This window comes from Anabrus simplex, chromosome 2, assembly GCF_040414725.1.
Source record: "Anabrus simplex isolate iqAnaSimp1 chromosome 2, ASM4041472v1, whole genome shotgun sequence".
NCBI lineage: Eukaryota > Metazoa > Arthropoda > Insecta > Orthoptera > Tettigoniidae > Anabrus > Anabrus simplex.
The window spans coordinates 274,342,537-274,370,003 of NC_090266.1; the positions used below are offsets into that span (position 1 = coordinate 274,342,537).

Sequence of the window (27,467 nt, forward strand, 5' to 3'; positions counted from 1 at the left end):
GTCATCTCCGTGCAGGCCATGAAGGCCCTCGGAGGAATGGAAGGTAAATAATGTTATTGGTTTTTACGTCCCACTAACTAATTTTATGGTTTTTCGGAGTAGCCGAGGTGCCGTAATTTAGTCCCTCAGGAATTCTTTTACGTGCCAATAAAACTACCGACACAAGGCTGACGTATTTGAGCACCTTCAAATAACACCGGACTGAGGCAGGATCGAACCTGCCAAGATAGGGTCAGAAGGCCAGCGCCAGGGAAAGACTGCCTCTATCCGTAACCTAGACACCAAGTGCGACAGAGTGGTTAGCTTTATGCCCAACCTTCTTTGCCCCCTAGAAGTTAACTTGTTATTCACTTTTGTTGTAATCTGAGTGAACCTCAGGGCCATGCGCCTCTCAATAATGTACCCATGTAAGTGGAAGTCCCGCTTCTAAATTTCTCGACTTCCTATCGGGAATCGAACCCACGTCCTTCTAGGTTGACCTTTACTGCCTCCGCTAGGCAGCCCTCATATTAAATACAATCTGCATTTTACTAAATCTAGATGAACACTGTAATTTTATATCTGTTTCTCCACACAAGTCGGAGCTCAATGTAGGCTCATTTGTGGCTGTGGCAGCATGGTGCCGGGCACGGCTAGAACACCAGCTCATTATTTCGGTCTTCTTAGTTAAAGTATACAGCCCACCAACGAGCCTGTGCCTAATTCCTTTGGTTCGATGACTATTGCCAAATATGCTGTAGGCCTACCTCTTGCGGGCTAGAGCCTCGTATGTACAGATTATATGATGTGATGGTGTGTGGACTCAGGCCTGGTGCATGTCTCTCTAGTTGAAGCCCATGAATGGCCTGCGTGTGCGTGCGTAATGATAATAATACCGAGCTTGTTGGCCGTGCGATTAGGGGCGCGCAGCTGTGAGCTTGCATTAAGCCCCTTTAAACGACACGCATTATCATCGTCAACAAGCTATAGTGGGTTCGAACCCCACCATCGGCAGCCCTGAAGATGACTTTCCGTGGTTTCCCATTTTCACACCAGACAAATCCAGGGGCTGTACCTTAATGAAATCCACATCCGCTTTCTTCCCACTCCTAGCCCTTTCCTGTCCCATCGTCGCCAAAAGACCTACCTCTGTCGGTGCGACGTAAAGCCAATTTGTAAAATGTTGATGATGATGATGATGATGATGATGATGATGATGATAACAATAATAATGTTGTTTATGGCGTGTGGTCACCAAAGAGGCCTGGTGCAGGTCTTTCGAGGTGACGCCGTATAGGCGACATGCTTGTCTATGAGGATGGGGTCCTACCTATGATGATTCTAATGATAAAAACGTCACACACTCACAGCCCCCGAGCCATCGGAATTAACCAATTAAGATTTATATCCCCGATCTGACGCGGAATCGAACTTGGGACCTCTTGGACCAAAGGCCAGCATGCTAACCATTGAGCCGCGGAGACGGACATAATAATAGACTCATAATAATACGGGCAAGTTGGCTGTGCGGTTAGGAGCACATTGCTGTGAGCTTGCATCCGGGAGATAGTGGGTTCGTATCCCACTGTCGGCAGCCCTGAATATGGTTTTCCGTGGTTTCCCATTTTCACACCAGGCAAATGCTTGGGCTGTACCTTAATTAAGGCCACGGCCGCTTCCTTCCAACTCCTAGGCCTTTTCTATCCCATCGTCGCCATACGACCTATCTGTGTCGGTGCGACGTAAAACAACTAATAATAATAATAATAATAATAATAATAATAATAATAATAATAATAATAATAATAATAATAATAATAATAATAATAATAGTAATAGTAATAGTAATAATAATAATAATAATAATAATAATAATAATAATAATAATAATAATAATAATAATATGGTAGCACACGCACCCAGCTCCCGAACCATCGGAATTAACGAACGAAAGTTAAAATCCCAGGGAATCGGACCCGAGGGCCCTTGGAGAACACGCTAAACATTTAGCCATGGAGCCGGATATGATGATTAAGATGACGATAACGATGAAGACGACGACGACGACGATGATGTTGATTATTATTATTATTATTATTATTATTATTATTATTATTATTATTATTATTATTATTATTATTATTATTATTATTATTATTATTGTTATTATTATTATGTCGTTTAACACTTAGGGGTCTGTTCAAGGCTTAACGTTCTCATCCGATGAAGGAATCCCCATCAACAGTGTCATACGCCCTCGCTCCAAAGGAACAGTGTGGAAAGGTTTGGATATGAACCCAGGCTTTTGACACTCAGTCTAGTGATTAGATATTGTACCTACGCAGCCTATATATATCACCACCTCTGCTAACCTGCTGGCCAACATTCTCATGGTGAATATTTTTTTCTACAGACAGAACTAGAACCAGCTAAGCACGGTGTCGAACCATTAAGGACAACGCCTTAACGATCATGGCCAGCAGGCCGGCAACATATTATATGATGAGTAGTTTTTATCTCCTTCTTCCATAGTCTGCATTCTAGGTTGTTCTCCAGAATTCCCCTTTTATTCAAATGGTTCTTAACCGGTGCAGGTGAGAACTACTATAAATCTTAACCGAGTTCTACTACAATTAAGTAGTATAGTGTATTATAATTTTTTGCTCTTGTAAGGCAGACATTCTGGCGAGGGCGGGCGGCATGTGTATGGGAAACTGCGTGCTATTGTATTGGAGGATAGTATTATGTATGATGTGGGAGTTTCAGGGATGTTAGGCACATTACAAACACCCGGTCCCCGACTCAGGAAAATTAATCATTCAAGGTTAAAATCTCCGACTCGACCGGGAATCGAATCCGAGGCCTTCTGAACCGAATACGACTGTTCTGCCCATTCAGCCAAGGAGCCAGACAATTAGGTAGTGTTTCAGTTTTTTCTTTCATGGTGCTTAATAAATAATTTCCCGTGTGTAATACCACTTGTTACTTACCACATTTTGAGGCGTTCGTCGCACCAGCTCAGACAGGTTTTATTGCGACTCAGCGATATGGCTCGTAGATATTGGAATGTCACGAGGTCAACGTAACGATATCCTCAGCCTATTGCTTGGCTTTATTGACTGGGTCTGCTGGCTCCCATATCAATAGCTCCTAAGCTAAGCTGGTCTCACGAAGCTGAGTGAACCTCCTTCTGGCCTTCATGTAAGAAGGCAGACACGCTACCCCTGCATTACGGGACTGGTCTCCGAACCACTGGGGCATGGAAAAGTGTCACCAGAAACAAAAGGAAAGAAAGAATGAAGCACCTAGGGTAGGAAATATCGTAACTGAAATGAAATTACTCAAAACAAAGGAAAATAAAAAATACAGGATTGCAGGCAGATAAGAAAAATTAAAATCGAATGTATCATACTGTTTTATTTCAGTTAATAGGAACAGTGTCTGACTCCTTGGCTGAAAATGCGCGTATTGGTCTTCGGTTCAGAGGACCCTGAGTTCGATTCCCGGCCAGGCAGAGGATGTTAACAGCGTATATTCAATTTCTCGAGGTCGGAGACTGGGTGGTTGTATTCGCCTTAATACACTTCTTCACACAACATATCACCCACCAATCAAAACAGAAGCACGCAATAGTGAATACGTCCCTCCACGTAGGGTTGACATCCAGCTGTAAAACTTCGCCAAACCCACATCAAGTACCAACTCCAATAAAGTGGGAAAATTATCAGGAGGAAGGAAGAAGTTAACAGGAAAAATCTCAACAGAGTTCATTTGGGGAATCAACCCCGTTACACATACAACTCTCACTGATCTACTCACAGGGAAACTTTCGGACTTCCCGAAGACAATTATCACAAAACCTTCTGGGATGATTAAGCGAGAGACGAAAGTAACTGGTGTGAAGTGCGACGTGTCACAGTCACCCGCAACCCCTATTAGGAGGCTTATGAATGTAGGACCCGCGACTGTAATGTTTGCAATCATAACGTCCCGAACACACTGCACCTGATGGTCGTGAGCTCATTATGTGATACTGTGCATGCTGCACAAGCTGTTCCTGTGCTAACAAATAATATATGAAAAGTACATGCAAACTATTAGGTGTTTAGCATGATGACTTGCAACTTTCATGCTGTAGTACACAAACTGGTGAATGAGGAGATGCAGAATTACCTCCAAAAAACGTCCACAGGTTAATTGCGTGGGAGTTGTATGATCTACTGGAGCAAAATATACGTGGCGGCATTGCGATGTGGGAAGAGCAGGACATTGTGGTGTGATAGTGATGAAACGTCACTTTATGTGAAGATAGTGATATGAAGGAGACTCCAGCACACCACGTGGCAACCAGTTCCAGTGTTTATGAATTATCGCCCCCACTCCCAGAGAGAAACAGAAAAAATATCCATTAACAGCTTTCTGAAAAACAACGTAAAGTATTTATGATAGTGTCAAGATTGCGAACTAAAACCGCTGCAGCAACTCCCCGAAAATTGAAAACATCACCAGAAAAAAGTGAGACAAATAGTAAAGAGGATTGAGAGGATGGAAGAACACAGAATTTTTCGAATTCGCGAGCATATGTACACCAGATTCTGAAATGCGTGTGATATAGAACACACAATTTACTACAGCTATTTAAAGAAGTGGGCGAAAGAAACGGGTATCTTGCAGGGCATGTCTGTCTGTCAGGTCATCAGCCCAGAGGCTGGTTGGATCCTCAAATAGCACCACCAAAGGTTATGCGGTTATAAGGAAATCCCAAAAACCAATGGCAGCACCAAAATGAGGTGTACTAGGCAAGATGAGGAGTGAGGTAGTTTGCCATTGCTTTCCTCACTGGGTCAGAAAGTACTATTGCAGCACGACTGACCCAGTGAGCAGCACCTTTCATAACACTCAGATGCACTAGTAGTGCTCCGAATGTCATTACTCAGCACCACCCATACCCAAGCAGCTTCCGTATTGTCACAGCCATGGATGTTGACTGGGACTTCGGTGGAAGCTACATATTACTCTGGCCTGTGCCAAGAGATGGATGCAAAAGTACTGTATCCATCAAGAAATGACAGCAGGCAGCTTGCAGGGCATTCCCAATTTTAAAGCCGGCAAATACTTCCTGCACCAGTTTCAAATGCCACTAGAAAATAATGGCATCACCGGGAGAGTTAGCCGTGCAGTTAGGGGCGCACGGCTCTGAGCTTGCAACCGGAAGATAGTGGGTTTTCCGTGCTTTACCATTTCCACACCAGGCCACGGATGCTTCCTATTCCTAAACCTTTCTTATCCCATCGTCACCGTAAGACCTATCTGTGTCGGTGGGACAGAAAGCCAATTGTAAAGAGAAATGAAAGAATAAATAACATCACACGAGATCACAAGGTTCGTTACTAGGCAGAATGTTACCCTTCACACCGCCGTGAGTACCAGAGCATCGGAGTTCGCACGCGAAGTTACGGGTTTCATTTCTGCTAATGTAATCGATGCCGACATGATGTTCAATGCGGACCAAAGTCGATTTGAATATGTATTCGTGTCAAATAGGACACTATCAATGACCGAGGAAAAGATGACTGAAGCTCCTATGCCCAAGTTTTTAATAATAGTGTTATTGGCTGTACGTCCCACTAATTACTTTTACGGTTTTCGGAGACGCCGACGTGCCGGAATTTAGTCCTGGAGGATTTCTTTCACTTGGCCGCAAGTTTCGACAACTGAACGAATAAATTAATTTCGTACAATTACAGAAAGACCCCCCCCCCCCCCCAAAGTTTTGTAAACGCAGTCCGTCTCTTGCTTTCAAGGGGAACATGTAGAGACTTTTAAAACTGTTTTCAATGTGAGGAAGCAGGTCAAATTGAATAAATATGTTTCCAGGATATGCTAATAAATAATTAAATTATTAGGACGGTTACTGTATATTACATTCTATATGGTTTATTCAAATGTTAAAAGAATGGGGTTGCTATCTGAATAGGTTGTTCATAATATTTTTGTAAAAAGTTGACTGTCGGAAAATATGCTATATTTTACATTTAATATGCCGGGCTGAGTGACTCAGACGGTTGAGGCGCTGGCATTCTGACCCCAACTTGGCACGTTCGATCCTGACCCAGTCCGGTTGTATTTGAAGGTGCTCTAATACGTCAGCCTCGTGTAGGTAGATTTACTGGCACGTAGAAGAATACGTATTCGAAAACCGTAAAAGTAGTTAGTGGGACGTAAACCAAATAACATTATTATTATTATTATTATTATTATTATTATTATTATTATTATTATTATTATTATTATTAATAATATATCGAAGACTGTTGAACACAGGAAGCTGATGCTGATATTGTGCAGAATGGAATATCTCCAACCACTTTATTTTTCTATGGTATTGTTTAAAAATTAAAAACTCCTCTCATTTTTCCTTTTGCTGCTTTTTCACTTGTATATCCATTTTCACATGGAATGTCCCATAATATGTTTATGGGATTCAGCTTGACACCTCAGTTATATCTAATTTACTCCAGATACATATCATTTTGTACTCGACCCTTTCAAATTTCTATTTCCATAGACATACATGTTATTAAATGCTGTTTCCTGACACGAGGCTACTAACCCCCCTGCCACGAACGAGAGGAGGTATAAAGTTAGTAACTATTTCAGTTATTTAACTTTCTGTACATTTGGTTGCTGAAATCCTTGTTCTACATAGAACGTTAACCACCAATTGGATAGTTTCAAAGTTATTTGCTCATTCCGTCAGTTATTCGAGGTCAGCCTCTCTAGAGAACACTGATGAAGAATGCCAATAAAACTTTCACCACATCGATTCACAGGCCAAATGTTACGCAGCAATTCTCTTGTTTAATTTTGATCAATTGTCATTTTTGCTGAATGTCAGAATATTAAGTCTCGGATTTTTTAATTCCCTTCCTGGAAAAGTGGATATTCCACTGCTATTGCAGTGTCAACTTCATTTTTAAGACATTAAACATATATCTTCCCTTACAAATATTGTAAGAGTATTATGATACAAAATACACTCATGTTCATAAAAAGCAGAACACCTTGAAAGACTGGAGATAGGAAGTTCATATTCACGGGACATGTTCTTTAGTATGTTCTGCAGAAACGATTAGCATTTCAGTCATTTAGGTTCAGCATGTGTGCTGCTTCCTAGTAGGCACTGGGTCCTCCATGTGTAGTGGTAACTTGTTCCATGCGTGATGGCGTCCTGGGGTATAGCCATCCATGCTGCATTCACCTGCTTCCACAATTCATCTTTGGTGGTTGCCACTGGGTCACAGCGCCGCACTCGTCGTTTCACCATATCCCACACATTTTCGATTGGCGACAAGTCCGGTGATCGGAAGGGCCAGAGCAACAGTCTGACATCATGTGACAACAAGAAGGCACGTGTTCGTGCAGCAACATGTGGTCGCGCATTGTCCTGCCGAAATATGGCGTCTGGGGTGTCGTGCAGAAAGGGTATGGCTACGGATCGCAGGATGTCATAGGTCAAACTGGGCACAGTGTCCTAGACACGCTCCAACTGTGATTTGTGGTTGTACCCTATAGCACCACACACCATAAGGCTTTGAGTTGGCGCTGTATGTCGTGCGAATGCAGTCAGTGTGATGCCTCCCCCACTGTCTGCGGCAAACCAAAATGCGGGCATCGTTTTCAAGCAAACAGAACCTCGATTCGTCCAAAAACACTAGTTGCTGCTATTCTTGTACCCAGTGACGTCGTTCCATACACCAGTGTAGTCTAGTATGTTTATGCGCATTAGTCAAAGGTAGGCGGAGAAGTGGACGACGCGCCGGTAACCCAGACATTAATAAACGGCGACGGACTCTCACACTTAATAGTTTACGATGTGTTGCACTGTTCCACTGTTGCGCCAGAGCCGAAGAGGACGCAGATCTCTCCCGCAATGCCGTTCGGATGAGGTGTCGATCTTCCCGGTGGGTGGTCTGAGTGGTGCTACCAGACCCATCTCGTCGTGTTCTACCATTCTGTACACACCCGTTGCACTGCCACACTTCGTCTCACACGAGCAGCAATTTCCCGGATGGAAGCATCACGTTCTCTCATGCCAATAATGCGCACTTTTTCAAACGTACTAATTTGACGGTACAGTTCTCGCATACGGTTTCGAGGCATCCTGCACGTCCGCTCAAATCACACTGATCCATTACCTTCGGTTCATGGCGACAACGAGAGCCGCAGACACATTTCACCAGTCGGTGGTGGTGCGCGGAGATATCGATGTGGAAGTTGAACCTGGGGACCGAAATGATTCAAATGCTAATCATTTCTTCAGAACATACTAATGCACTTGTCCTGTGAATATAAACTTCCTATCTCTAGTTTTTCAAGGCGTTCTGGTTTTTGTGAACGTGAGTGAAGGTTTACTTAAAGAGCGTAAGTTTATAGATAGTTTTAGGTCGATGGCATTTGAATGTAGGCCTCTTTATGTAAAAACTCCATTCCAATGATCCTCGACAAGTTAAAGAACCCCTACGGGACAAAATTCCGACACTGCGCAGTCTCTCAAAATTTACACTAACCGAAGGGATGTTAAAAATTAACATAACAATCATTCTCTGAGATCTATTTTCTAGAAGTATAGCAACCCATTCAGTCACTCTTTTGTCTAGTCTAACTGCACTCATTCCTGCCAGTAGTTTCCCATGATCCATCCTATAAAATGCTTTAGACAGGTCAATCGCGATACAGTCCATTTGACTTCCTGAATCCAAGATATCTGCTATATCTTGCTGGAATACTACAAGTTGAGCTTCAGTGGAATAACCTTTCCAGAACCCGAACTGCCTTCTATCGAACTAGTTATTAATTTCGCAAACTTGTCTAATATAATCAGAAAGAATGCTTTCCAAAAGTTTACATACAATGCATGTCAAACTGACTAGCCTGTAATTTTCAGCTTTATGTCTATCACACATTCCTTTGTACACAGGGGCTACTATAGCAACTCTCCATTCATTTGGTATAGCTCCTTCATGCAAACAATAATCAAATAAGTACTTTAGATATGGTACTATATCCCAACCCATTGTCTTTAGTATATCCCCATAAATCTTGTCAACTCCATCCGATTTTCTGGTTTTCAAATTTTGTACCTTATTGTGAATGTCATTGTTATCATATGTAAATTTGTATACTTCTTTAGTATTAGTCACCTCCTCTATCTGGACATTATCCTTGTAACCAACAATCTTTACATACTGGTGACTGAATACTTCTGCCTTTTGAAGATCCTCACATACACAATCTCCTTGTTCAATAATTATTCCTGGAATGTTCTTCTTGGAACCTATTTCTGCCGTAAAGTACCTATAAATACCCTTCCACTAAAATGTCTATGACCGCCAATTATCCTTGCCATCATGTTATCGTTAGCTAACTTCCTTGCTAGATTCCACTTCCTAATAAGTTTCTTCAATTTCTCCTTAATTCCACAGCCATTTCTAACTCTATTTCTTTCCAATCTGCACCTCCTTCTTATTCCCCTAATTAAGGTGGGTCTTGACCATTCCTTACTACCTTTAAAGGTACAAACCTATTTTTGCACTCCTCAACAATTGCCTTAAACTCATCCCAGAGTCTGTTTACATTTTTATTTATCGTTTTCCACCGATCACAGTTACTTTTTAAAAATCCCTCGTGCCTGCTTTATCAGCCATATGGTACTGCCTAATAGCCCTACATTTACTTTTAACTACGAAAAAACCAGCTTCATGATCACTGATACCATCTATTACGTCGGTTTCTCTATACAGCTCATCTGCTTTTTCAGCACGACGTCCAGTATATTTTTCCCTCTAGTTGGTTCCATCACTTTCTGAATCAGCTGTCTTTCCCATATTACCTTATTTTGCATTTGTTGGTCATGCTTCCTGCCGTTCGCATTATCTTCCCAACTGACATTTGGTAAATTCAGATCTTCCGGTACAATTACATTCCTTTCCATGTCGTTTCCCACATACCTGATTATCTTATCAAATAATTCTGAATCAGTGTCAGCACTACCTTTTCCCGTTCTGTACACTCCAAAGACATCATTTATATTTACAAATGAGTCTTACACCTAGAATTTCACGTTCGTCACCTTTAACTTTTTCGTAGCTTACAAATTCTTCTTTCACCAGAATGAATACTCCCCCTCCCTTCATTCCTGTCCTGTCTGTACGATACACACTCCAGTTCCGTGAGAAAATTTCTGCATCCATGATATCATTTCTCAGTCATGATTCAATCCTATTACAATATCTTGTAAGTATATATCTATTAAATCACTTAATTATATTACTTTCTTTACAATGCTTCTACAGTTCAACACTAACATTGATTATGACGAAATGGGATATCTAAGAATCTAGATATCTAGAATTCGACAGAGCCTTGAGAGACCTATTTAGGAACAAGGCACCTGGAATTGATGACATAGCCTCAGAATTACTTACGGCCTTAGGAGAAAACAGCGTGGCGAGATTATTCCATATAGTGTGTAAGATGTATGCTACAGGAGAAGGGCCATCCGATTTTAGACAGCATGTTATTATTACCGATTCCACAGAAATCAGGTGGTGTTAAGTGTGAAAACTACCGGACCATTACTTTATTATCTCACAAGCACTAAATTTTAACACGTGTTATTTATAGAAGAATGGAAAGACATGTTGAAGCTGAGTTGGGAGAAGATCAGATTGGCTTCAGAAGAAATGGTAGGAACACCTGAAGCAATCCTGATTTTACGTCTGATCTTAGAGGATCGAATTAAGAAAGACAAGCCTACGTACATGGCAATCGTAGGTCTAGAAAAAGAATTCGATAATGTTGATTGGACCAAGCTATTTGAGATTTTGAAGGTGATCGGGATCAGATACCGTAAAAGAAGAATTATCTACAATCTGTACAAAAATCAGTGTGCAGTGAGAAGAATCGAAGGCTATGAAAACGCAGCAGCAATCCAGAAAAGAGTGAAGCAAGGCTGCGGTTTGTCCCCTCTCCTTTGCAATGTATCCGTAGAACAGGTGATAAAGGAAATCAAAGAAGAATCTGGAAAACAGAATCACAATCCAAGGAGAGGAAATCAAAACTCTGATATTTTCCGATGTTGTTGTTATTCTATCTGTGTCTTCAGAAGATCAGTTGAGGTTGCTGAATGGTATGGACACAGTCTTGGAGAAGAAGTACAAGATGAAAGTAAATAAATAAATAAATAAATAAATAAATAAATAAATAAATAAATAAATAAATAAAAATAAATAAATAAATCCAAAAGAAAGGTAATGGAGTGCAGACGAAGGAAGTTTGGTGATGCGAGAAATATTAGATTAGGAATTTAAGTCTTCAAAGAAGTAGATGCACATTGTTACTTGGGTAGTAAATAACTAATGATGACAGAAGTAAGGAGTACATAAAATGCAGATTAGCACAAGCAAGGAAGGCCTTTATTAAGAAAAGAAAGTCGCTCACTTCGAGCATTGAGGTAGGAATTAGAAAGACGTTTTTGAAGATTTCCATCTGGAGCATGGCATTGTATAGAAGGGAAACATGGACAATAACTAGCTCAGAAAGAAAGAGAATAGAAGTTTTTGAAATGTGGTGTTACAGAAGAATGCTGAAGGTGATGTAGGTAGATGAAATCACAAATTAAGAGACAGTGAATCGAATTAGCGAGAGGAGTACGATTCGGCGACATTTGAGCAGAAGAAGAGACAGAATGATAGGACACATCTTAAGACAGCCAGGTCTTGTTCAGTTAGTTTTTGAGTGAAGTGTAGGTGGTAAAAACCGCAGGAGATACAAAGGTATGAATACGACAAACAGATTAGAGTATGTGTAGGATGTAATAGTTACATAGAAATGAAAAGTTTAGCACAAGAGAGGGTGACATGAAAGCTGCATCAGAGCAGTCTATGTACTGATGACCCAAACAACAAAGTACAATAAATTAAAACCTTGAATTTATGTTTAATAGCAATATATGGTCGATAGTTCACACTTTAGTGAATATTAATATGATGCCATTGATATCGTCACCTTCGCAGCATTGAGGTATCATTTATATTCATCCTCATGCAAATATTAAAACATTCAATGCGCCGCGAATCGCAAATCTTCCTTTTGCATTGCTATTTAATGTATATTTCATTTCTTCAAATCTCCCGCTGTGAATCAGGGTAAGAATGTGGCCCTCCGGATTCCTATGTCACTGTTCAAACCCAGCTGATTCAGTTGAATTTTTGAAGGACAGAAAAGAAAGGTCCATTCAACACTCCATGTTCTACGATGTTGGCATGTAAAGAATCACTGAGGACCCATTTGGTGGTCACCCGTCAAAATTAATTAAAACCCAACTTTATATCGCCCAACAGAGTTCTGATTCTTTTTTAATGATATTTGTTTGGGGCGTCGACCTATAGAGATCTTATGCCCCTACTTGCACCATATGATATGAACCTGCGTGTAATTGAAATGGAGGAAGTGTACAGTGTTGTATATGAAGAAAGGAACGTTAAGGACGACACAAACACCCAGTCGCCATTTACAATTAACAACCCCTGACCCAGCCGGGAAACGAACCCAGGGCCACTGGGTGATAGGCGGAACGTTGCCCCCTACACCGCGGGGCCGGACGAGTTCTGATTTACTCAGCCATCTGGTAGAGTAAGCCAGAACGTCGAAACTGGCGTGCAGGCAGCCTAAAAGGCGTCTGTTCAGTGTATCTGAGGTCATATTATTATTATTATTATTATTATTATTATTATTATTATTATTAGATTTTCTTTGTTCATAACTGGTGTAGGCCATTAATTCGTAAATTTGTTGCAGTATTCTTCATCCTTGGAGTCACCTGTAATTTCAGACAGATTAATAAAATATGTAGACATTTTTGAAGAATTATTTCATTCAGACATGTGATCCTCTTAAAAAGTAAAGTGAATTCTTGTGAAAATAAAAAATAATTATTTCAGTCCCCGGTTTCAAGTGGTTGTTTTAACTAATGTATGGCTGATTTCCAACTTACAAATAAAGAGTTGGAAAGACTACCGGGAGAGTTGACCGTGCAGTTAGGGCCGCGCAGCTGTGGGCTTGCATCCGGGAGATAGTGAGTTCGAACCGCACTGTTGGCATCCCTGAAGATGGTTTTTTCGTAGTTTCCCATTTTCACACCAGGCTAATGACCTTAATTAAGGCCACGGCCCCTTCTTTCCTACTCCTAGCCCTTTCCTGTCCCATCGTCGCCATAAGACCTACCTTGTCGGTCCGACGTAAAACAAATTGTAATAATAACGATTGTGCACAATATACAATATGCTACAATTAATTTAGTAATAATCCCATCAGTACAGGAGGCTGCCTAATCTAGCTCGGTTTACTCGAAAGTACTTCAGTTCAATTCAGTTTACAATTTAGAACTTCATTCTACACTACAAATGAATTTCTGGGGAGAAAAGTTGGCCGGGCACAGGGCTAACCACTCAATCTAACTTACTAGGGAGCTCTTTGGTTTTGACCAGACAGAATCCAATGAAACTTGGCTAAATGATCAAGTATCATATCCTAAATGTAATGGTGATAATAATTTTGCCGTAAAATCAACAATCGTGTCATAATCAATTCCTAAATATAACTGGGTGGCTCGGAGCAATCAGCCAATGATGACGCAGAAACTTGCGAATGTACTGCAGAAATATACTGATAGTTTCTATAGTAAGCATATGTAAAACACATTGTAGGGGCTGCCTGGCCGAGTTGGTAAATGTGTGCTCGCTTCGATTCCCCGTTAGGAAGTCGAAAAATTTAAAAAGCGAGATTTCTACTTTCGCAGGTGCACATGGCCCTGAGGTTCGCTCAGCCTACACCAAAAATGAGTACCACGTTAATTCCTGGGAGCAGTTCGGCTCCAGGGCTAAATGGTTAGCGTGCTGGCCTTTGGTCACAGGGATCCCGGGTTCGATTCCCGGCAGGTTCGTGAATTTCAACAACCATTGCTTTATTTCGCTGGCACGGGGTCTGGGTGCATGAGTCGTTTTCATCATCATTTCAACCTCATCACGATGTGCAGGTCGCCTACGGGAGTCAAATCAAAAGACCGGCACCAGGCGAGCCGAATTTGTCCTCGGACATTCCCGGCAATAAAAGCCGTACGCCATTTCATTTTTTCCTGGGGGCAAAGGCGGCAGGGTGTGGAGCTAATCACTCTAAGGCACCAAGTGCCGAGGTTACGGATAATGGAAGCCTTTCCCTACCCCCCCCCCCCAAGGGCCTTCGTGGCCTGTACGGAGATGACTTTGCTTATGAAACACGCTGTTTCGAAAATGATATTTCGACAAAACGAGCAGAATTTCGTATTCTACAAATCTATTTTATTGACACGTACATTATATGAATAAAATCACGTCTGATTAATTCTTTTGACTCGGGGACCGGGTTTTTATGTTTGTCCCAAAACTTTCCTCTTCATATTCAGACATACTACACTACTAACCACCACAGAAACTCGCAATAGCGACTACATCCCTCCATATAGGGTTGGCGTCAGGAAGGGCTTCCAGCCGTAAAACAGGGCCAAAACCACATATGTGTGACACAGTTCACACCCGCGACCCCAAAAGTGTACTAAAAGCGGTAGAAGAAGAAGAAGAATTGTATATGAATAGGCCTATATCCAAATATTACGTCGGCTTCTTGGCTGAATGTTCAGTATTGATGTCTTCTGACCAGAGAATCCCGGGTTCGATTCCAGGTCGGGTCGAGTATTTTAGCCACGTATGGTTAATTACTCTCACTTGGGAATTCCCCTTCATCCATACACAAAACTCTAGAATACGAACCACCAAACAGTGAATACACTCTTCCATATAATTGGCGTCAGGAAGAGTAACCGGCCGTATAATTGGGCCAGGTCCACATGAGTGACAAACATCGCAATGCAAATACATATTAGTACAAACATGGAAAACCGAGCGATTTGGCCGTGCGGTTAGGGGCGCGCAGCTGTAAGCTTGCATCTGGGAGATAGTGGGTTCGAACCCCACTGTCGGCAGCCCTGAAGATGGTTTTCTGTGGTTTCTCGTTTTCACACCTGGCAAATGCTGGGGCTGTACCTTAAGGCCACGCCTGCGTCCTTCCCACTCCTAGGCCTTTCCTATCCCATCGTCGCCATAAGACCTATTTGTGTCGGTGCGACGTAAAGCAAATAATAATAATAATAACAACAAACATGGAAACTGTTGGATTTCTGTTCTGAATCATTATTTTTGTCATGCTTTGAACAGTAAGTGTGGAGCGAGGTTTTGCCAAGTTTCACTGCTATCGGTGTGGTCCAATCCAAGCACTTCCCTTCTACCGAGGCTGCAGGTAATACCTTCGACTCCTCCTAGGGCCTTTGACTTGGTCGTCAGTACAGATCTAATAAATAATGTTATTGGTTTTACGTCTAACTTCTTTCACGGTGTTCGGAGACGCTGAATTTCCGGAATTTTGTCCGATAGGAGTTCTTTAACGTACCAGTAAATCTACCGATACGAGGCTGACCACGGTAATGGGCCGGGATCGGACCCGCCATCTTGAACTCAGAAGACCAGCGCTCTACCACCTGAGCTACCCAGCCCGGCTCAGTACAGATCCGCTGTCGAGAGAATCATGCATTATAATAATAACTTAATACAAAATCATAATACCGTTCTAAATAGGTCTACGGAGTCGGGAAAAAGCCAAACCCCATAGCGAAACAGTCCCGAAGGATCATAACCGGCCAAACGACGGCTGCTCAGCCAGAAGGCCTGCAGATTATGAGGTGCCGTGTGGTCAGCCCGACGATTCCTCTCGGCTGTTATTCTTGGCTTTCTAGACCTGGGTCACCATCTTACCGCCAGATAGCTCCTCAACTGTAATCACGTAGGCTGAGTGGACCTCGAACCAGCCCTCACACCCAGGTAAAAATTCCTGACCTGGCGGGAATCGCACCCGGGTCCTCCAGGTAAGAGGCAGGAACGTAAGGGCCAGCTACGGAGTCGGGAAAAGTCAGATAAATTATTATCTGCATGGAACCGCACCGAGTGGTCAAGTCCATGGTTCAGGAACCACACGATCTCTTCTTGACTGAGTGTTCAGTCTCTTTCTAAATTTGTTAACGTTCTGGCAATTAACGGACGTATTGTGCATCCCTCATCTCTATTAGCCGCTGATCATATCTCTTAATTATTTTTATCTTCTGCTTCTATGATTTTAGGTCACTGTTATTTATTTAAGCCGGCCCCGTGGTGTAGGGGTAACGTGCTTGCCTCTTACCCGGGGGCCCCAGGGTCGATTCCCGGCCAGGTCAGGGTTTTTTACTTGGACCTGAGGGCTGGTTCGAGGTCCACTCAGCCTACGTGATAAGAATTGAGGAGCTATCTGACGGTGAGATAGCGGGCCCAGTCTAGAAAACCAAGAATAACGGCCGAGGGTATTCGTCGTGCTGACCACACGACACCTTGTAATCTGCAGGCCTTCGGGCTGAGCAGCGGTCGCTTGGTAGGCCAAGGCCCTTCAAGGGCTGTAGTGCCATGGGAGGGGGTTTGTTATTTATTTAAACCATCGACTTTGTTAATTGTCTGTAAGACGCCCTACATTTTAATATAAAAATAATACACAGTTACCGCTAAAGAAATGAAAACAAAAAACAATAATTATGACAACTAAAGAACACATACTCAATACTGATACACCGACTGAGGAAAATAGCACTCTAGTGAATTCCATTTTTGAATGTTAACGTCTTCCTTCGGTTTTTATCTTCGCTAATGTTTCAAGATCATATCTACTTTCAGGGAGTTTGAGTACATTTCACGAACCGAAGACTTAAAACTTGTATCTCCAGGTAAGTTGGTCGTGCGGTTAGGGGCGTGCAGCTGTGAGCTTGCATCCGGTAGATAGTGGGTTCGAACCCCACTGTTGGCAGCCCTGATGATGGTTTTCCGTGGTTTCCAATTTCACATCAGGCAAATGCTGGGGCTGTACCTTAGTGAAGGCCACGGCCACTTCCTTACCATTCCTAGGCCTTTCCTATCCCATCGTCGCCATAAGACCTATCTGTGTCGGTGCGACGTAAAGCAAATAACAAAAAAATCTTGTATCTGAAATATTTGTTCTCAGTAGAGGCTCCGTAATTTTCCTTGCGGTAAACACACTTTCACATGTGAGGGTTACGTCAAAAAACAAGCAGTAGGAGAGAAGGAACAGTGGCCACCTACGAGCTCGGAGTGGCAGGCAACTCAGCACGCACTCTTTCTCCCAGAGCCACGTATTGTGCATCCCTCATCTTTATTAACCGCTTATCACGTCTGTTAATTTGTTATCTTCTGCTTATTTCATTTTTCCCTGTCATTCATTTAAACCATTAACTTTATTAATTGTATGTTTCTCTTCTAACTAACAAATGTTCTTACTATTTTGTGTTGACGACCTGAAAATTCCAAGTTGATGTTTTAATTCAGTATTAGAGGTGCATATCCGTAATTGTTCATATTATTGTCTCTACTAAAGGCAGATGATGGTAATACTTAACCCGAATGTTTCAGTTATTCGTCCAAATGCTTCAGGAGAAGTACTGTGCAACACAAGACATGGATATCTTCAATTACCGACGACGCAGACGAAGAGAAGATGCAACGAATGATGAGGAAGATGACACCGAGAGCTTCGGAAGAGTTGTGTTTTCTCCGGATAATCTCACATATGTGCGGCCAGGCCCTGACTGGGGCCTGTTGGAAGGTGGATTTGGCCAACACGCAGAATCTTCACCCGATGGGATCTTCTTAAAGAATGTGGTGCCGATCTCCCCACGTCTTGTAAGAGCATACTGTGGGAATATGACACGCACCCTGCGTGATGTACGATGTATGCCACAACCTGACGCCTTCAGCCCTTGTGAGGATCTGATGGGAAATTGGGGTTTGCGTGCGGCGGTGTGGTTCGTGGCTTTGGCAGCAGTGTTTGGTAACTTGGCTGTACTAGTTGTCTTGCTGAGTTCCCGCTTCCGCATGACAGTGCCGAAATTCCTCATGTGCAACTTGGCCCTTGCTGATCTCTGCATGGGGATCTACTTGCTGATGATAGCAATCATGGATGCTATATCTGTTGGTGCTTACTTCAACCACGCTATCGACTGGCAACAAGGTATGTTATAGTGGTTCAGGAAGCCGCCAGAAAAGTGAAGGGCTTTTCTACTTCATAACCGCAATTAGGTTAGTTTCGAAGTACGTAACTGCGTATCTTAGTGATAGCGTATTCTAGTTTGAAGGTTAAGCACCTTGTAAAGTGGAAAGTACCCTACAGGGTTTGTCAGGTATATTCAACTCAAATACTGAACCATTAAAGATAACCAAAATCTGTTTTCAGTTCCAGTAATGGTAATAAGGGTTTCATAACATAACGTTCTTTAGTTATCCAGGGTATCCGTATCTCAGTAGATAATGGTACCAACACCGTCAACTTTAAATAAAACTATACTATGTTAATCATCTATCATTACAATTCTACGATCTACAAGTTCATGGACATATTCTTTTTAATAAAATGATTACTCCATAAGATTAAGGAATATAATTATTTTAGTTAGTTTGTTTGTTAGTTAGACGAGTATTTAGTATTCTTGGGATAGGTAAACATATCTTAGGATACTCTTCTGAACTCTCTATCATTTCACTTAGTAAGAACATTATCATGGAGACTCGCTTCTCTCGCCTAATCGATAGTATCTCCCACAATCAATCCACGTCTGAAAATGCGCTAAACGAAAAGTCTATCAGTAAGAGAACATTAGTTCCAACCAGTGTTTTTTAAGTAAAAAAGTGGCGGTACTCACTCGAAATTCTTCATTAACTGAATCTCACAGGAGCTCCGACACTTTCTTTATACTGTTACGTGTTGGCGGGGTAAATAAATAAGACAGAACTTGGTAGCGTCCTATTACTAAACTTTATTAGCTACGCACTAAAACTACACATTTACACACACGCACACACATGATTGCCACGCTCACAACTTACACAAGCACAGAGAAAACACACACGGTTCACGCTCTCCCTCTCTTTTAGTTTCGCATTGTTTATCTACAATGACACACACACAGAGTCTTCGATCACTTACACTACACTCACTCAGCTGCTCAGTCACACGCGTTGGCGTCGTCACAGTCCGCAGGCCACAGGCTGCATACGTCAGTCTCGCAGCTCAGGATAGTATCCGGAGAACTCCACTCACAGCCCCATGTCGGCACCCAGTGTTGTCTTCCACACTGCACAGGTCAAGGCCACCTCCTCTTCCAGCAGCTGGTCCAAGACACTCTCACACACGACGACAGGCACACAGAAACGAGTCCTCGGCTCCAACAGATAGATACTCCCACGTAATGACACCCCAGCCCAGGCTGTCACTAATACACTGACTGCACTCTTCGTTGAATCACTGAGTCCACAAACTGAACTAACTACACCAGATGAACTACACCAACTAACTGAACCCCGTAGGTTGCACCTCACATAAATAGCTGGTCCCACGCCAGTGGGATGCTTCCAGAAGGGACACGCCTCCCAGAGTCTTCCAGAAGGCGAATACTCTCCGCGCGCCGTCGAGATACATCCAAAACGCTGGAGGCCTCCAATGAGCGAGCAGGACGATCCAGATAGCAGCGGCGGGGACACTGACCAATCTGAAAGAGGCTGTTCTTCACCTGGTGACGAGAGTCGGGAGGGAATGGACCTTTCTTGGTGATGAACGTGAGGTTGGAGTCGGCTAGCTTGCGCTACTTCCCGTAATTGTACATTGGCGTGGTGGTCGCAGCGGCTCACTATGCCATAATATCTCCAGATGTATCCTCTTCTCCTCCTGATCCCTGTTTGCTGTTTGTATCCAAAGAGGAATGCCACCCAGCCGCAGATCAACATATATCTCTGGCCTGAAACTGGTGGGAAGAGGTCCAACTATTTGTATAAACATGAGTGCAGAGTTTGATGATCTGAATGGTCCCAGTATCAGGTTTATCTGCGAAAACACTGAAAACACTCTTTTGCGTTCAAGGGAAAATATAACAGTGGTGCTCAATGTGTTTGAGAGAGGAAGCAGTCCGTCCAGCAATTCCAAGAACAGCCTCTCTTTCATTTACTCGAAACTTTTGAGCCAGCTTTCTAATGTTTGCTTCTCCTAAAGTTGCCTTTCCTTTCTGTCTTTTCTGGCCAGTAATAAGAATTGTATACTTCAGCATAATCAGGCAAATCAGATCTGCCCCCTCAAGGAGCCTTCTTTCTATGAATGTATTTAGGCACCGATTAAAGGTATCTGGATTCACCGAAGAGCTGTGCTTCTTGTTTGTTTCATTGTGAAGTTCAATCCCATTGAACATCATGTTCTGTTCGTTTTGGAGAGACTCTATAATACGGACCAGCATGAAAAATTCTTATTTCAAACACTCTAATTTTGCTCCTTATCTTCTTGGCAGCTTCTACAAGTTTATATTTATTTCCTGCATTTCTAAACTTAAATTACTCAGCTATTCAAGGTCATCACACATTAGCTCCAAATCCAAAATAAAATGTCAGGAAGTAATTTTCTTCCACGGGCCCTCCTAAGGATAACGCTCTGTTCTGCTTCTTGCAGCATCCTTCTGTGCTTGTTGCAATGACAAGCTAGTGATGGGTAATCTTCTCACTCTGCATGGACTGTACAGAAGCTTGACGCTATCCATCGTGTACTCAAGACCCTTCCTATTTTCAGAGCTGCAAATGTAATATCGCTCCATACTCCTGCAGTTGCCCTGCGTTTTTTGTTGAAGCATGGTATATTACATATAGTTTGTCCACTGCAGCCATACTACTTACTGTATCATTAACGGAAAATTTTCCGGCTCCATGACTAAATGGTTAGCGTGCTGGCCTTTGGTCACAGGGTTCCCGGGTTCGATTCCCGGCAGGGTCTGGAATTTTAACCATAATTGTTTAACTATCCTGGCACGGGGACTAGGTGTATGTGACGTCTTCATCATCATTTCATCCTCATCACGACGCGCACGTCGCCTGCGGGAGGCAAATCAAAAGACCTGCACCTGGTGAGCCGAAGTCCTCGGACACATCCCGGCACTGAAAACCATATGCCATTTCATTTCAACGGGAAATTCAAACGATGACTGGCATAATGTTGCACAATAAATTTATGAAATCTGTCTTGTAGTATTTTTCTAACACCACTACGCCACCAACAATCACTGCAGCTCCATCACAAGTTACAGACAGAAAGTAATCCTTTAAATATTCATCTCCCATTCCCAGGCTTTCAAGTCGACTCATTAATGAACAGACAATTCCCTTTGGCAGTTACATCACATCAGATTCACCGGAGCAGACAATTCAGGTAATACCACACGAACACAAATTATTATAGCGTTTTGATACGAGCAGTGGTTGAATCTTCCACAGTACAGAAAATGTTGTTACTGCAAAGGAGGAATTGACTGAGTATAGTTTTCCTGACTTCATTTCCAATGTGGTTAATTGTATTAATGCAGGCATTGGTGGAATGAAGAATGCGGCTGATATCTACACCACTAAGCTCGTGAAGGTTTATTTCATTTTCAAAGTTGTTGAACAATTGGTGCTTTTTTGCCACTTTATAAGCCGTTCGAAACACCTTAGCAGTAACATATTTTTTAAGAGACAGGGCTTTCAGGTACATTTGTCCCGAAGCTACGTGTTTAGTTTGTTTTTCGAAGCTGCTCTGTGGGCTGCACTTTCTTTATGGTTGTAAGTTTTTCCTTAAAGATATTAATTATTTTTAAGACCTCAAAATTGTTCTGATTTTACCACTGACCACTCTGAAGAAATAATCTCTCCCATCTGTTTTCCTAGTCCTAAATTTGTTACATTTCGGCAAACCATACAACCTAGCATTTTATTTTTGGCATGAAGCCACTCTTTTCTCTGAAATAAGTCATTGTTCTGAATTAGTGTTCAAAAATCGGGCTCAACATCGTCAGAATTGTTTCCTCTTGAACTGCAGTAACACAACCGGTACTTGTGATGTTCTCTTCACATTCATTTGATTCGCTGTTTGCAGGTTCAAGAGTTACTTCAAAAGCATCGTCATGCTTTCTTTTATTTCGCACCGACACAAAATAATTACTTATTGTATTAATTTCACTTGTGAACCACGTGCAGCCTTTGCTCCGACTAAACAACCATAAACTCACTTGCCTTGGCGGTACAAATGAAGTATTTTGCGCTTTTCGAATTATACTGTATAAAAAGGAACGAATGCAGTTAATTTAAACATACATTTACCCCAGATTAACTATGATGGTTAGCTATGTACTACTTGTTTGCTGCTACGTTGGTATTAACGGCACTTAGTGAAATCCGGGTATTGTCCTTGAAAAGAACAGTTTACTGAAGGGTGAGAAAACCACCCCCTACTTTATTGTATCCCAGTAGCCAAAAAATGTGGAACGACAAGAAAGAACAAGATGAAATATTTCCTTTCAACTCCGAAATGACGACACGAAATGGTTAAGGGAGCCGAGGACTGATATTTTCTACTTCTACTGTTTTTCAGATATCCGCACGAAATTTTGCGAGCACATTCATAAATATTACCTATTATACCACGATTCAAAGCAGTGGGTTGATTCAATCTCCTTCAATTATTATTTTTTGATATTTACTTGTAATAATGGCGTATGGCCTCCGGAGAGGCCTGGTGCAGGTCTTTTTCTAGTAGACGGCCTATTAGGCGATCTGCATGTCTGTGAAGATGAGGGCCCTACCTAGGATGATTTATAATGTTGAATACGCCACACACACCCAGTCCCCGAGCCATTGGAATTAACCAATTAAGGTTAAAATCCCCCACCCGGCCGCGAATCGAACCCGGGACCCTCTGAACCGAAGGCCAGTACGCTGACCATTCAGTCAGCGATTCGGACTATTTACTTGTGAGTTATTGAAAAAAGTTCCCTGAGAAACAATCGTGGTTTCTATGACTTCAAAATATGATAATGGCGTTTACATATATAAACACAACTTAGTTAAAAAAATGTAGCCTATTTCTCTTCAAATATGTATCAGACTAGAAATTTTTGAATTTCTGGTTTGCTAATTTCTGTATAAAAAAATAATATACTGTCGTAAGCAAATGCATGTAACGTTGCTTCCAATCAACAAAATAAAATTATTTACAGGTATGTTTTGTTAGTTAAAGATATCACTGTAACTGCAGAAAGTTTCATATCAATCAAACAAGAACTGCAGCACGCAGAACGCAAAGCGTTGAAAGAATGAAAGGTGAGAAAAAGGCATCTGAAGTTTTGAATGCACCTATTATTTTTTAAAGATTATGGGGTGAACAGTGGAACATCGTAAAGCGCTGACACCATGTCACTGTCATTTGTCAAACCATGAAGCCAAATTCAAATTGAAAAGGCAAAATAGTAACAAAATCTATATATATAAAATAACTTGTCCTGACTTACTGACTGACTGACCGACTGACTGATTCATCATCGCCGAGCCAAAACTACTGGACTTAAAGAAATGAAATTTTGGGGATATGTTCATATTAAGATGTAGGTGCTCGCTAAGAGAGGATTTTTGGATATTCTGTCGCTAAGGGGGGGAAAAGGGGGGTGAAATTTTAAAATGAGTGCATCTATATCTCAAAACTTTAAAAGTTTACAGACGTAAAAATTGGTATTTAGAATCTTCTTTAAAAATAAGGAAACACGTATTTTTTGTTTACAGAAAATCCCATTAGGAGGGGTGAAAAACGGTGAAAAAGGGGTTGAATGCCTTTAATCAGGATACCGGTACTTATATCTCAGAAACTGAAGATATTACAGACCTGAAAATTGGTACTTTTGATCTCCTTTAAAAATAAAGAAACACGTATTTTTTGTTTTTGGAATATCCAATTTATGGGAGGGTAAAAAGGGAGGAGAATTTTTTAAATGAGTGCATCTATATTTCAAAACTTTTAAAGTTTACAGATGTAAATATTGGTACTTAGAATCTTCATTAAAAATAAAGAAAAACGTATTTTTTTTGTTTTCGAAAAATCCCAATAGGAGGGATGAAAAGGGGTGAAAAATGGGTTGAATGCCTTTAATGAGGATACTTATATCTCAGAAACTGAAGTTATTATAGACCTGAAAATTGGTGTTTGGGATCTCCTTTAAAAATAAAGAAACACGTATTTTTGTTTTTTGAAAATCCAATTAATGGGAGGGTAAAAAGGGGGGTGAATTTTTAAAATGAGTGCATCTATATCTCAAAACTTTTAAAGTTTACAGATGTGAATATTGGTATTTAGAATCTTCTTTAAGAATAAGGAAACACGTATTTTTTTTGTTTTCAGAAAATCCCAATAGCTGGGGTGAAAAAGGGTGAAAAAAGGGTTGAATGCCTTTAATCAGGATACCGGTACTTATATCTCAGAAACTGCAGATATTACAGACCTGAAAATTGGTACTTTTGATCTCTTTTAAAAATAAAGAAACACGTAATTTTTTGTTTTTGGAAAATCCAATTAATGGGAGGGTGAAAAGGGGGGTGAATTTTTAAAATGAGTGCATCTATATCTCAAAACTTTTAAAGTTTACAGATGTAAAAATTGGTATTCAGAATCTTCATTAAAAATAAAGAAACACGTATTTTTTGGTTTCGGAAAATCCCATTAGCGGGGGTGAAAAAGGGTGAAAAAATGGTTGAATGCCTTTAATGAGGATACTTATATCTGAGAAACTGAAGATATTACAGACCTGAAAATTGGTGTTTGGGATCTCCTTTACAAATACACGTATTTTTTGTTTTTGGAAAATCCAATTAATGGGGGATGAAAAGGGGGTGAATTTTTAAAATGAGTGTATCTATATCTCAAAACTTTTAAAGTTTATGGGTGTAGAAATTGGTATTTAGAATCTCATTTTAAAATAAAGAGACACGTATTTTTTTTGTTTTCTGAAAATCCCAATTGGAAGGGTGGAAAAGGGTGAAAAATGGGTTGAATGCCTTTAATCAGGATACCGGTACTTATATTTCAGAACCTGAAGATATTACAGACCTGAAAATTGGTGTTTGGGATCTCCTTTAAAAATAAAGAAACACTGATTTTTTTGTTTTTGGAAAATCCAATTAATGGGGGGGCTGAACAGGGGGTGAATTTTTAAAATGAGTGTGCCTACATCTTAAAACTTTAAAAGTTTACAGATGTAAAAATTGGCATTTAGAATCTCCTTTAAGAATAAAGGAACACGTATTTTCTGTTTTCTGTAAATGCCAATAGGAGGGGTGTAAAAGGGTGAATAATGAGTTGAATGCCTTTAATGAGGATACATATATTTCAGAAACTGAAGATATTACAGAATTGAAAATTTGTATATGGGATCTCCTTTAAAAATAAAGAAGCACGTATTTTTTGTTTTTGGAAAATCCAATTAATGGCGGTTAAACAGGAGTGACAAGTTGGGGTGATTTTATTGAAAGACTATATCTACAGAATATCTGAGAAACGTAAAATATTACAGACGTAAAAAGTGGGTGTTTGGAATCTCCTGTAAATGTAAAGGAACATAGGTGATTTGTTTTTGGAAACTCCACTTAAGGGGAATTAAAAAGGGGTGAAATTTCAAAATGAGAATTTCTACAGTATATCTCAAAAAACTTAAGAAGTTACAGAAGTAAAAAATGGTATTTTTTATCTCTATTAAAAATAAAGAAACGTGTATTTTTAGTTTTCGGAAATACAACTTGGGAGGAAGGGGCGGCGGTAAAAGTGACTGTAAATGGTGTTGAATTCTTTTAATTAGGCTACTGATATCTCAAAAATGAAGATGTTACAGACGTGAAATTTGATATTTGGAATCTGCTTTAAAAGAAAAGAAAGACCTCGGAAAATCCAGTGAAGGGAGGGGGGGGGTGAAAGAATTGAAAAATTAATTGACTTAATTTTATGAGAATACATACATCTAATGAAAACTAAAGTTGTTACAGACGTGAAAATTGGTATTTGGATCTCCTTTAAAAACAAAGAAAAACGCGTTTTGGGGGGGAACAATCTTGGGGGGCAGGAGTGAAAAGGAGTTGAATTCCTTTCATGAGGACACATAAATCAAAAACCGAAGAAGTTAGAGTAGTGATAATTGGTATTTAGAAGATCCTTTACTATTAATGAAACACGTATTTTTTGCCGGTAAATTCACTTAGGAGGGAGGAGTGTGAAAGGAAGTGAAAAAAGTGCATTTTTTATGGGGATACTTATATCTCAAAACTGAAGGTAATAGACTTGAACACTGGTGTTTGGAATCTCCTTTAAACATAAAGAAACACACCTTCTTTTAATTTTTTTTGGGGGGGGGGTGTAAATATACTTAACGGCGTTGGGGTGTAAAAGGAGGTGAGACCAATTGATTTTACTCTTCATAATGTACTTATAAGGAGCCTCCGTTGCCCAGGCGGCAGCGCGCCGGCCTCTCACAGCTGGGTTGCGTGGTTCAAATCCCGGTCACTTCATGTGACATTCGTGCTGGACAAAACGGAGGCGGGACAGAGTTTTCTCCGGATACTCCGGTTTTCCCTGTCATCATTCATTCCAGCAACACTGTCCAATATTTCATTTCATTTGTCATTCATCGATCATTGCCCCAGAGGAGTACTTCGGCAGCCGGCATAATTCCTATTGTCGCCGCTAGATGGGGCTTTATTCATTCCATTCCTGACCCTGTCGAATGACTGGAAACAGGCTGTAGATTTTCGATGTACTTATTCTGATCATAAACCGATCATTTTTAATCTTCCCTGGGGTTCGTTTTCAACAGCCATATTTTTCTTCGGAGAACGTTCTTAGATTACAGTAGATTCTCCTGGCATATAAATAAAAATTTGAACACATTTGAAATAAATGATAGGAATGAGATTGACCGTCAAATTGTTCACCTCCATAATAAGGTCAATAATGTACGAAAGTATGTCATTCGTATCGCCAGAAATACCGCACACTTGCCTACGCGCGACAATGGTGCTGGTCACATTGTCAACAATGACAATGGCAGCAGATGTAATTTACCGCCAAGCAGCGGTCTTGCATCTTGCTGTGGAGTCCAGAACATCAATAATAATAATAATAATAATAATAATAATAATAATAATAATAATAATAATAATAATAATAATAATAATAATAATAATAATAATAATGTTCTGAACCGTCGTCAAATGTGCGGGCCTCGCTGGAAACGGGTTCTGGACGGGTAATGACTGAGAATGCAGTCCGGCTGCGGGTTCAGTACCGCCAAGGCACCCAAGAGGACAAAACGCCGGATCTCCTGAAGGATTTGAAACATATTAAAAATGCTTATAGGAAAAGATGGTACAGATTTAGGGGCCCAAGTGACCGGGTGGAATACCTGGAAGTACGAAATCGATTGCTGG

The 27,467-nt window shown here is 41.0% G+C and overlaps 1 protein-coding gene across 1 annotated transcript in view; it reads left to right on the forward strand.

The window, feature by feature from the left end:
- LOC136863511 (lutropin-choriogonadotropic hormone receptor-like) overlaps nt 1-27,467 on the forward strand; it is a 132,775-nt gene that overhangs the window by 50,080 nt on the left and 55,228 nt on the right. Inside the window, exon 4 of the mRNA XM_068225976.1 lies at nt 17,577-18,174. Coding sequence (XP_068082077.1) covers nt 17,577-18,174 — 598 coding nt within the window. The remainder of the gene's footprint in view (nt 1-17,576; nt 18,175-27,467) is intronic.